The 13,563-nt window shown below is 39.1% G+C and overlaps 1 protein-coding gene across 1 annotated transcript in view; it reads left to right on the forward strand.

The window, feature by feature from the left end:
* The first annotated feature begins 1,895 nt into the window (after positions 1–1,895).
* The window catches only part of LOC124167117 (A disintegrin and metalloproteinase with thrombospondin motifs 9-like), a 95,909-nt gene continuing 84,241 nt past the window's right edge, over positions 1,896–13,563 (forward strand). The window contains exon 1 of the mRNA XM_046544915.1: positions 1,896–1,988. Within this exon, the coding sequence (XP_046400871.1) occupies positions 1,896–1,988 (93 nt within the window). The remainder of the gene's footprint in view (positions 1,989–13,563) is intronic.

The following is a 13,563-nucleotide window of genomic DNA, read 5'->3' on the forward strand; positions in this document are numbered from 1 at the left end:
GCATGCGCACGTATGAATGTTTCTGCTTGTGGCATGTTTGTTTACGAAAGCCCAAAGAATAGATAGAGAGCAGCAATTGTTGAAAATGTTCCTAAAATATGTTAAAACGTACTTCATTTTCATTCACCTGTGTACTGGGGTGCAATATCCAATATACTGGGCTTCCAACTTCACTTTAAAAATCCGAAATTATCTCAGCGTTATCTTATAACCTTCTTGAACTTCCCTCGCTACGGTAACCAAAACAAACAAACACGTCTGCCGCAAGCACGCGAGATTGAAATGGAGCTCTCTGATTGGCTGCGACTGCGACTGCCTCGCTGTGATTGGTCGACGGGCCAGTCGCAGTCGCGGTCGCAGCCGCAGCGCCGACCGCAGTCGCTAGTGTGATACGGCCTAGATAGAATGAAAGGGAGCAGGCCTTATTGTGAACTGAAGAGGGAAGTGGTTGATGGGGAGGAAGGGTCCCAGAATTATTCTCAAGTATTCCATGGAAGCCTATCTCAATCGACATAACGCTTTTATTTTATATCGTACTAATTTTTCCTAGGCCATCATGAATTCAGTGACGGGAAACTTGATAAGGGTGGTGTGATTGATAAAATAAGGCAATTTATGTCAATATAGCTTAGTTTGTTGAAGAACCATGGATAGTGGATTGTAATAATCCATAGTTATCCTTAAAGAGTATCCAAATTGAGTATAAATACTTTCTTGGGTTTTTAGTAGTTTAGGTAGTGTTACACAAGTTTTTCCTGTTTTCCCTCCGGAGAACGATACAGTTGTTGGTAGAGGTACACATTATTAATTTAAATTATACGAGGCGAGGAATGATGCAAAATGAGAACCGACCGATGATGGGAGGAAAAGGAGAGGGATCAGGAAAGTTTAGGGTACACCGGGGGTGAAAAATGATAATTCATGTGAACAGGCTTCGCGGTGGTAAGGATTGCGCGTTCCTATAATCCCTAGAGCTGAAATGGTGGCATGAATTTGCAATAGGGTAGTTTCCTTCATCAAAGTAAACGAAAGGCACTGATTGCGATTCGTTGCCCACCATTATTGTATTCTTAATACACAAGTTATTTGGTTTTAGAATTACCGGTTTAGACGAATGGCAATGGTTAATTTTATCATCATTTGAAAAAGGCCAGATTGGCGTCCATGCGATGCCACTCCACGTAACGTCACGGGGACCTAGTTTCTATACGAGTATATAGGAGTTTTACATCGTCTGATATTACCAATGCATGCATGAGGCACAGAGCTCAGGGGAACATGTCTTAATAATCACCTATTAAAACTGCCTAAGGTCGGAAAGTTTCCTTCGTTTGATAGGGGAATAATAATCCTTATTTAAGCCAAGCGCTACCTGCTAGCAGGGTACTCTGCCACCTGCTAGCAGTCTACGTCGTATCAGCGCTCAAAGCCTCGCCCCACGGTCACCTCACACGGTGACAGCAGTAACCAGAATGACGTCACACGGAGTTTTTCCAGCATTCATACTTTGCCGTCGCGTTTTCTCGTGCTTGAAACTTTTCACTTTTCATTTATTTGAGAAAAATTGATGTCTTCATTTCAAAATCTAAAAGCGTGAAATACGGAATCCTGAAGTAATATATTTTCGATTTAGGCAATTATAAAAAATAGGAAACAATCCTATTATTCTCGGTGGGGCTACTCATGCGAGATTGGTCGAAAAACAAGACAATAGGTAGTCCACATGATGGTGTAACTTAAAAAACGCTGCTGGAATGGGACTCCTGGGAAATCCTACCAACTATCTCTTCCCTGAAAACTGAAGTTTGATCTAACGACCTTTGGATGGAATAGCGGGGCCTTAAGGGCATTTTCGAATGAGGCAGTGAAGTCGGCAGGGCCCTCTAGGCCCCATCATGGAAAATCTTTACAGAGCCTCATCATCTTTCTCAGCAGAAGCATCCAAAGATGAGGATAAGACAAAGGAGATGGAAAAGAAGAAGGCATCTGTAAATAGGGGTCGTGGAATGTGAGGGCAATGATGAATAAAGCTAGAAAGAATGCACGAAAATTTAAGCTAGAAATATATAAAGGGAAATGCAGAAAAGAAGGATAGATGTATAGGGTCTATCCGTAGTGAGGTGGAAGAATAGTGGAGACTACTGGAGTGACGGGTACAGGGTTATATAAAGCGTGGAGAGGAAAGTAAAAGAGAGGCACATTGAGTATGAAATGGGAAGCTCGGTAGGAAAGCAGTCGGTATATATCAGGTAAGCGATAGGATTCTGGTGGTAGAAACTAAGGCGACTCACCAAACTTATAGTGATTCAAGTTTACAGGCCCTCTAGCAATCACAGGGAGGAAGAAGTAGATGAGATGAATGAATAGATCGAGAAAATATTTATAGAGACTCCGGGTAAGAAAAATCTATTAGTGATAGGGGACTGGAACGCCTTAGTCGGCGAGGGGAAGGATGAACAGGAAATAGGAGAATTCACATCCCAAACGAGGAAAGACAGAGTACAGACGTATCAGTAGACCACATCACGGTAATACAGAGGCTTAGGTATAGGTAGTGTGAAAAACTCTCTCAGCTTCCCTGCGGCGAATGCTGATACAGACTACACCTAGTGCTCATAAAACGCAACGTAAGATTCAGAGGACGAGTGGAAATAAGAAGGGCGTGGAAATGGTTCGGAGAGGCGCTAAATGAGGCTGTGAGAATAGAATAGAATATTTTTATTATGCTCTAGGTAAAACCTATGACAGCAGAAAATAGAAAATACAGGAAATCTTCTACTCTTAATAAAAGGCATTTTGACAAAAAATAAGGCATTATGGAGATTATTGCTAGGCTAACAAGCAGTAGACATTCATACAAAACATGTAAAATATTCAATACTAATAACACAAAAATATAAGTTTTAACTTAGACAGTAATGAACAAATACATACATATACACACTTATGTAGAGAGTTTTGATAATATCACAACTTTAAGATGATAAATGTAATGAGTTGAGGAGACTGAATTAAACCACAGACTTCAAATGAGGAGAGAATATTAGGAACTAGTGGAAAATAGTTTCCGGGAGAATGAAGATATACACGCTGCAGAGGAAGGGTGGGATATAATTTAAACTCGAATAGCCAAACCCTACTGGAAGTCAAGCCTACTCTTACATAAACGTAGAGAAAAAGTAGATAGTACCCCTGACTTCCGCCAAGTGACTGATACCACGTCGTTCTATGAAGCTTCTACATTGTGGATCTGAAGTAAAACCTTGCACCAACTTGAAACCCCGAATTTTAAATCGTTTTTTCGAGCGTGCGGTCGACTCCTGTTCTGGCCGGCGGCGGCGGAGAGTGTGGCGACGCGGCTACCGTTTGGATGCAATATGGTCTCATTCACTTTTACATGTGGATAATAGATATAATAGTGATAGAAAATAATCACCAGAAATTAAAATTAATGGATGCTGCTGCGAATGACTCTTATGATGCATTGCTGGGCACTGCAAGAAGTGCACCGAAAGGTTTCTTTCTTTGAGTGCATTCCATGTACTACTACTTGGAATTAAATCGTGTGCTTAAAGTAGGGAAACGGAGTCTTTTATTAACAAACAAACTCTATTTCTAGGCAAGAGCCGTCGATGATCCATGGCCTTCACTTCCTAACCTCCCATACATATTTAAAGGCCTGCTGACAATGGTCGTTTTATAGTATTGTTGAAGTGCGGAGCCCTTCGACCTTGTTTTTTGTATGGACTCCTGCTAGCTGTAGAAGGATCGAAAGGCATATCACACACATCGAATAATATATGCTTTTAAAGAAATACAGTTAATTTTAATTTGTCTTATGCTCAATTTAAAGTATTTATTTAAATCTCTTACGTATATATCACAGTCATTCTTCTTAATAACCTGCGCTGCTCACAAAATCGTTATTTTTTAGAAATATTTTACCGTATAAGCAATGCATAAACAAAAATAACACAATTTACACTTTTCCCAACTAACATGCTGCTATTAGCACTTTCAGCAATAAAAAGTTACTGTTTTTCATTCACTATCTGTCGAGTCCTTATCACTTTCACTACCTGAGCTCAAGCATTGTTTTCCTTTTTCAAAAACAGATCCATTACAATTTTCGGCAAGCTGCCAGTTTCTTCCAGTTTAATTGGCGTATTTTTTGTAACTATTAGATATGACGTTAGAAGTTGTTTTCGGAATAAATCCTGATTTGTGTCCACTCGTGATATTTTTCTAGTCAACCGTTCACGGAACTTTCTCACGTCCTTTTTGCGCGCCTCTATTGCTTCCCCTGACAGTTGTCACAATTAAGAATGGACTCTTTTGCAATGTCAGCTCCATGAATGAAGACCTAATGCACGGTCGGTGGCATACAATAATTGTTTTGAAAGCGTCAGCGAGGAAATCTAGAATAATCGTGATGACTTTTAATACTCGTACCTGTTTCATCCTTTACCCAACGAAGAGCATCTTTTACCAAAACAAGAAGGCACAAGGGTGCTCACGAGCAAGAATTCATGAGACGTAGGCTCTCGTTCCCACATGTGATTATATTGCGCATGTCCTAATTGCTGTCAAAGCCGTGTTGCAACGTTTAAAGTGCACTTTATATGCGACGCGAGACTTGGATCTGTTGAAATGCACGTTGTGATTCGAGTTTCGAATGAAACAAAATCTTTAAAAACCCTTCAATTGAAAGAAAAAGAAGTGCCAATTAATATGGTATAACGGTTTTGTCGATTAAACTATTCATGAAACTGCACGAGGATAAAGTCGGAAAATTTCAGAAAAAGCGAGGGTGGTCGTTTTTCGCTAAATTTGACCTCACATATATTGTTAACATGAAAACACAGGAAAGAAATAACCAGAAAATTTATGCAGAATTTGTTTGAGAATATTTATGCGAAGTTCTTTCAACTTCCTAGCTTTAAAAAATCGTTTTTGATGTTTTGGCCAGCTTTTTTCGATTCTATCCCACTGTGCGGTGGGACTTAACTTAATTTTTACAATGCTCCAGTGGGAGCTTATATCCCATTTTTCCTAATGATTCCGTAAATATGCAGACGTACATGTTTGTAATCATCATAGATGGTTATTTGAGTCTTAAGTACCTTGTTCTGTTATAATCGTATAAAATGCTGAACTAATTTACATTTTTCGTAACTTTTGAGAGTAGATAAAAAATTATACATATTTTTCGCAGACTCGAGGATGGAAAACCTTGGCTGAAAGTTTAAGCAGCGGTCAAATAGACAATAAAGAAGGATAGAGGAAGATACGTTCAATGAAAAGAAAATGCACCGTTTCATAGGTATTCAAAATGTCCTATTTTTTCTATCTCTTGTTTTAAGAGTTGTTTTCAGAGTAGCATAAGCGGGTTACGCAGAGTAGTCGAGAACGTAACAGCTTTAAAAATAATTCAAAGACCCCTCCATCATCTAAAATGGTGAATTTTTTTAATGGAAACAGAGATCTCAAAAGATACACATTTAAAAAATTCTCATTCATCAACAGCACAACTTTTGAATGGAAGCAGATACCTGGAGTTTTTGAAGTCCTTACTTTTTTGAATACAGGAATTCATAATATAGTATGATAATTCTTGATTGAAAATTGATGAGAATCTTGTATTCATTCTTTTGAAGGAATTGATATCTTTTTCATTAATTTATATAATTAATAGTAGCGGTCTTAACTTTGTGGAAATACTTTATCGTAGGAATAGAAGAAACAAAAAATTGGCTTTTTCCACATGGAAATTTATTATGAATGACCATGGTTTCGCTATATCTTGACAATGCTACGCTGTAACTAAGCCATGATCGGTCACAATAAGTTAGCATGTAAAAAAAGCCAAGTTTTTATTTCTTCAATTCCTACGACTTTTTCAATCACTTGTTAATTTTTTACGATATATTTCATTTCCAAAGGGTTAGACTAATGCTACTCATATGACCTAACTTTATAGTGCCACATGTAATCAGTATACTCGCGCTGATATTTGCAAATAAATAAGTGGTTGGCTAAAGTCACCAATGCGAGGACATAATAAACAGCCTTTTGTCCCAATTAACTGTAGGAACGTAAAGGTATTTCCTCAAATGTCTTCTATTTATAAGAGTTAAATAGCACATCAGTGGTTGTCACTTTTATCCGGTGGCCAAAATAAACGGAATCGTAAACATTATCACAAAAGGAGAGCTAAATTCTGCTTAAAGAAATATTGACCCTATTTTGAGCTCAATTTACTCACGGATAATTTACTTTGTGGCTCATAGCATTCAAACTGCTCCGTCGAAATCCATATTTAATATCGTCTCATTTAAGAAATCCGCTTTTTATTGAAGTCGGAACACCTCTTTCTTCCTTGAGAATTTTGAATTTTTATCTCGGGTAGATTTCTGGGAGAGTGTCAAAATAATACTAAAAAATAGTATTGGTTAGATGTGCGTGAAAAATGGAAGTCGGGATTTCCAGAATCGTATTCCGGAATTTGTGACGATTCCTCTTTGGATTATTGACTTCCATTGGATCGCCGTGAGGATATAAAATGCTGAAATATAGTTTATTTCGACCACGAATACACATTTACTTCACAATTTAGTATTTCCCATTTTATATCCTTGACATAATTTTTCCCTTCATTTCTTCAAATTCTGTTTTTCATTGTAATTCATCGTCAACTTTGGAAATTAGTAAATAATATGAGGAATAATATGGCTGTACGTCCCCCAGTATATTTCAAATTTAAAACTTTCGTCGCAGAACTGGAGGTAATGATTTTTTTATTTCGTACTTTCCTTGTATATTAAACGTCTCTTTTATGATATCGATCTTTTTTAATTTTACTAATGAATGAATCCCTCTTCCGTCCACTTGAATTTACAGAATACACTATCATAACTACCCCTAAGGTAATTCAAAAGGTTTCAATTAATTCAGGTTCAAGGTCTTAATCTCAATTAGTAGAACAATTAGCGGCTATTTATGCCATATGGGTCTTCATTTCTAAATATAATGTATAAATTGGAATTCTTTAATTACTCCTCGAAACTTGGATTACCACTTTTAATGCTCGTCTGTTACAGCATTGATTATCATGTAGTATTACATTAGAGGCCATAAAGGACCTTCAGATTCCAGCCACTCTGCGAGTTAATTATCAACTCTGATTATCAACTTTCTTTTATAGCGTACCTGCTTCATTCAAAATCCATAAAATAAGAAAGACCTCCTCGTAAGACAAACTTCTCGGTTGCTAAAATTTACGTTGATAGTGGGAATTATCGCCCTTACAATTTCAGTGCCATAGGTATTAATTTAATTCTGCCTCTTTCAAAGATCTGTCGCTGACGTCTCTCACTGTGAGTGTCTTCTGCAAAGCGTACCGATATGGTTGGTCTACTACTTTACGGTTCAAAATTTATTCAGAATTTTTGTGAAGAAAATTGGTTATGCCGTCACATCCTTTAACCTCTATCCTCACCTACCCTTATAAGTAGAAGTCGGAATTAGGATTAACAGGAAACAGCGAGACATCAGCAAAATTATTTTAATTCAAGGAGTGATAACTTTATACGAATAAAACCTTTAAACAAGTATCCTTTCAGCAAACCGTAGCACAATGTTTAACTACCTAATGTGAATTTACTTCAATAAAACGTATTTATTAGCTAATAATATACCAAGACGCAGCTTGGAGATCTTCCTAAGTGTATTTTATCTTGATTCTTTCAGTGTAACTGACTTAATATCCGTTCTTCCCCAAAATTACGTGCATTTTTATTCTAAATAAATAAATGAAATCCTATGCTTAGGCGAAAAAAAACTCCTCGGAGGCGAGCAGTGGCATTGGAAAGGAATCGTCCCTCATAAAACCTGACTGTGTGAAATTCGCATGCCTGCGGCTTGGTGTGGAGTCAGCTCTACCCTCACCTATCCAAACCACCTGACGGGTTAATCACGAGACTGCTTGAAGAAATTAGGATTCGTCAAGCGTATAGTGGGAAGATTTTCGGATGAGAAAGTAAAAGAAAGGTACTATTTCGCTCTCGTCCGACCGCACCTTGAATTCACAGCGAGCGTATGGGATCCGGTGCAGAAAGACTTAATCCGCGAACTGAATAAAATACAAAGGAAAGCTGCGCGTTTCGTCAAATACTGCTACGGGCGTACAGACAGTGTTACCCAGATGTTAAGCGAATTAGGCTGGGAGCCGTTGGAGACTCGGAGGCTGCGCGCCAGGCTTAGATTGCTTGAACAATTGAGAATGGATATCTTTAAGAGCGACACAGAGAACATAATATTAGAGCCACACTATATTTCCAGGTCCAATAGAAGCGATAAGTTTAGAGAGATGTTTTGCCGAACGGATAGATGTGGGAATTCGTTTTTCCCCTCGTAAGCCCACCCGCACAGTGGGCTAGAATCGAAAAAGTTGGCCAAAACCTCAAAACGATTTTTTGAGCTAGGAAGTTGAAACTTCGCAAAAATATTCTCAAACAAATTTTGCATAACTTCTCAGGCTATTTCTTTCCTGTGTTTTCACGTTAACAATATGTGTGAGGTCAAATTTGAACAAATTTAGCGAAAAACGACCACCCTCGATTTTTTCTGAAAATTGACAACTTTATCCTCGTGCTGTGGTTTCATGAATCGTTTTATTGACAAAACTGTTATACCATCCTAATTGACACTTCATTTTCTTCCATCAGAAGGGTTTTCAAAGACTTTTTTCATCAATAACCATAGATATATAACAAAATGACGGAGCCTGTTTTCAGCCCATTTTTTTACATAAACGTAGAGAAAAAGTAGATATTACCACGGACTTCCGCCAAGTGACTGATACCACGTCGTTTTATGAAGCTTCTACATTGTGGATCTAAAGTAAAACCTTGCACCAACTCGCAACCTCGAATTTTAAATCGTTTTTTCGAGCGTGCGGTCGAATCCGGTTCTGGCCGGCGGCGGCGGAGAGTACGGCGACGCGGCGATTTTTCGGAATCGAGCGTGGACAGGTATTCTCTAGATAATTTTCAAGGTGGGGAGAATGAGGCCAAATATAAATCCCAAGAGGCGGTCCCATCTCCCCAGCCTTTCCGATATCCGTGACTCACTGCCGATAGCTCTTTTTTTTATTCTCGGACGATGGAGGAAAGAAACAGGCGCTGGGGGATACGGGATGATTGGGTGGGGAGGACGTGGTCCATGGGGAGCGATCATCTTTGATGGCTGCAGAAGTGGTTGGTTCCGAGAAAATAGAGATGGAAGAAGTGGCATCGCCCTCGCCTCCTTAGAGTCGTAGCAACGTATTGACTGCGATTTATTGACTCCGATTCTTATCGATTGGTATCGTCTTGCTCAGTCCAGTGACCTCAAATCAAAGGAGTGCTGGCTGCTATGCGCAAGAAGTAGAAGCCAGGCTAAAGACCACACGGACTTTCTTAACATGGTCGAATCCCATGTACTACGAGGGTTGTACCAAAAGTAAGGTTCCCGTATTTTTAACAAATACAAAACTTTTTTATTGTTATTAATCTTCACATCGTTAAAAAGCTTTCACTTTTGCCTATTTTTCAACGTAGTCTCCATTTTTTTCGACACACTTTTAAAAACAGTGCTCCAGCTTTTTATCCCTAAGTTGAAGAAGTCTCCCGCCAACCCGCTGAGGAAGTGTGTGACCTCTGCTCGGACTTCACCGTCGCTCTTGAAGCGTTTGCCATCTAGAGTTTTGTTTCGAGGATATAATGAAATACCCACGCATCATCTCCGGTGACGATAGAGACCAACAATTTATCCTTGTTGCCCCCCACCTTAAAAAAGTTGAAGAAATTTTAGAGCAGTGTCAAGACGTTGCTCCATGATATATTTGCTTGCTCGTGTATATAAGATGGGAAAATTCACGAAATTTTATTGAAAGAAGAGTGTATTTTGATGTGAAAAAATTGTTGCGTGGGATTCAAATAATTTGTTTCGCAAACGCAATTCTGGAGGTCCCCTCATAGTGGCCAGTTGCACAATTTGTCGGAGACAATAGGGGATAAAGTAGGCATAATACAGCATTCCATCGTTCTCATAGTCAGTTCAGTCGCATTTTATATAAATAAAGTCATTTAATGCTGATACTTGAAATTTATGTGGAGAGGGATTCAGCTAAGATATGCCTCCTACCGTTAGCACGTGAAGTAATGTGGCGTGGATTTTCAGTGGTAAAACGGGAAAAGGCAACAAACTTGTCGCGGTGGAAAGGCTTGCGCGTTTCTATGACCCCTAGAGCTGCGCTGGCGGGATTAATTCGCAATTATTCCCGGTAGGGCCACCCATGCCAGATAGGTCGAAGGGTAGGAGCCAGACGACAGGTAGTCCACGTGATGGTGTCACGTAAAAAAACACTGTTGGAATGGAAGTGGGAAACTCTACCAACTATCTCTCCCCTGAAAACATAGAGTTTGATCGAAGAAGCCGCGGATGGAATCGCGGGATCCAGCCCTCAAGCACGGGTGTCGTAGGCGGTAGTGAGGTCGCCAAGGTCCTCCGGGTCCATATCATACGAAATCCTTGCAGAAACATATCATCATCACCCTTTTCAGCATCAGCGGCAGCATCCAAGGATGGGGATGAAAAGACCAAGAGAATGGAGAAAAAAAGGATTCGATAGATGCAGGGACGTGGAATGTGAGGACAATGATGAGGTCGGGTAATCTAGAAAATGTAAAAACAGAAATGCAGAAAGGGAGGATCTTAGGTCTATCTGATGTTGGGTAGAAGGACAGTAGAGACTACTGGAGTTACGGGTTCAGGGTTATACATGATGGTGAGGAGGAAAGTCAACGAGGGGTGGCTTTAGTATTAAACGGGAGGATGGGTAAGCGTGCGGTATACATAGATCGGATGAACAATAGTATTCTTATGGTAGAAATTGAGGCACTACCTACCAACCTAGTAGTGGTACTAGTTTACATGCCAACAAGGAATTATATGAAAGAAGAAGTAGATGAGGTGTATGAACAACTCGAAGAAATAGTTAGAGAAACTCCGGGTAAGAAAAAATCTGGCAATGATGGGGGACTGGAACGATTCAGTGGGGGAAGGGAGGGATGGAAACGAAGTTGGCAAATTTGGATTAGGAATTCAAAACGACTGAGGAGAGAAAGCAGCATAATTTTGCAGGAGAAATAACACATTCATAACAACCACTTGGTTTAATCATCGCAAAGGGCGGAGGTACACATGCAAAAGGTCAGAGGATATGGGGAGATATCAGATACATAGATTACATCATGGTAAGACAAAGGTTTAGGAATAGTGTGCAAAAACTCACAAAGCTTCCCTGCAGCTGATGCGGATTCAGACAACAATTTAGTACTTAAAGAATGTAACGTAAGATAAAAAAAGACTTATGAAAGTTAGGAAGGCGAAGAATTGGAATGTAGAGGCTTTAAAGGGGAGTATGAGGTGAGAATATGAGGAACTTGTTGAAAGTAGCACCCGGCAGATTGAAAGTACATAGACCGTTGAGGTTAGATAAGATAATATTAAAACTGGAATAGTCAATGCGGCTGAGAAGACCGTTTCGTGGACTCTGAAAAAGCATTTGATAGAGTAAACTGTATAAAGCTAATGGATATTCTCAAGAAAGTGGTTGTAGATTTGATTGATAGGCGACTGATTCGTAATCTCTATATGGCCCAGAATGCGCAAGAGAAGATAGCAGACGGAGAATCTGGTTGGGCAACCATGAGCCGAGGAGTGAGGCAAGGCTGTCCCCTATCGCCGCTGCTCTTTAACGTGTACGATGAGGAGATGCTAAGGGAAGCGTGGGATGAGTTAGAAGCTGGAGTAAAAGAGGGAGGAATCATGTTTAAATCAGAGATAATCGCAGATGATCAGGCGCTGATTAGCCTGTCAGCGAGGGGCTTCAGGCTCTAGCGGATGCGTTATGAGAGAGTTGCGAGGAATATGGGATGAGGATTAATCACAAGAATACCAGGGTTATGCAGTTCGTAAAGCATCACGAGCGAGGAATGTGAAACTTAAGGTAATTGTGGTTGGTGAAAAATTTGAGCGGGTTGAGCAGTTCAACTATTTGGGCAGTACGTCAGTGGAAAAAAGATAAAGTAGTAAGGATATCAGGAAGAGAATCGCATTAACAAAGGAGGCGTTCATGAACAGGAAGGATCTTCTGAGAGTTTTGCTTTTTTAGAATTTAAAGGAAAAAATAGTCAAGAGTCTGATCTGTAGTATAGCACTTTACGTTGCAGAATCGTGGACAATGAGGAAGGAGGACGAGAGAAGACTGGAGGCATTCCGTATTGTCAGAAAAATTTTCCACACTGAGTAAAAAGACGAGAGTGCCCGTACCTCGCCTAAAATCAGCAAAAATGCTGAAAACGAAAATAAAAATATAATCATAATAACCAATATCATCATCAACATACCGGTACCGGCATCATCCCAAAACATATACAAAGCAGTTTCAAAATACTCATCCTTCATCCAAATACATAGGTACATCAAATAGTAACAGACTGTAATAATTTTAACCTGTCATATCACGTGAAAATTTCACAACGCAATAGAACAGTCATGAGAGGCCTCGGTGAGAACACATGCTCTTCACACTAAAACAAATCAGTGAAAACTGAAGAAAGTTTAAAGAAAAAAAAATAATATTAATAATAATAACAACAATAATAATAATGAAATTAACTAAAATATTATGCAACAATGAGTCTATTGATAAGCTAGGAAAAAATTTTTGGGAAACTTTTTTAACTTGTTTTACTTGTTTGATACGATGATTCATACTAATTCAATATTCTGTGACAAATAATTTAGGCCTCAAGCGGATTTAAGGGATGCGGATAATTTTTCTATGTCGAACCAATTAAAATTCATTGTTTTGAGACTGTTCTTAAAATACGCTTTGTTATCTGATCTAATTTCTCTACGATAGAATTTTTACAGTTTACACTGATTTCATTCCTTAAATTAAAGAAAAACTCTTTATACAATAATTAAAATTTAAAGCATATTTGGAGGCTTCTCCGTATATTTGAATTAAAATAGATCAATTGTTTTTGATTAGCTACTGAAGTACTTTACTTTGTGGGTGGATTAAATTCCATAATAATAGTAACCTCGATCCTTTGCCTTATATTTCAATTGCTGTCTCTGATTCCTTCAACAATCGATGAATGAAACCTGTTTTCTTCTCATCTGCGACCTCTTTTTTCCTCTCATCTAAATACAGCTCTTCCTTGATTGCCTTCCTTCTTAATCCAGCATTCCCTCCTCATCATTTCCCAAACCAGCACGATAAAGCCCTCCACCCACATAACATTACTCAACCCTCGAGCTCTCCTTTTCAGCCCTCTGAAAGCCTTTAATCCTACAGACCTCGGGAATAATTAAAATTTCTCCGTTCTCTCATCTTAAGGCCGTCATTCCTCCCACGACTGATTCAGACCAACTTTGGTGGAAAAAACGGAGTTCAAAGAGACCTGATATGTCGCCGCAGTTCTGTAGGTTGAAAGATTGAGATTAGAG

The sequence above is a fragment of the Ischnura elegans genome, chromosome 10 (assembly GCF_921293095.1).
Source record: "Ischnura elegans chromosome 10, ioIscEleg1.1, whole genome shotgun sequence".
In the NCBI taxonomy this organism is placed as follows: Eukaryota; Metazoa; Arthropoda; class Insecta; order Odonata; family Coenagrionidae; genus Ischnura; species Ischnura elegans.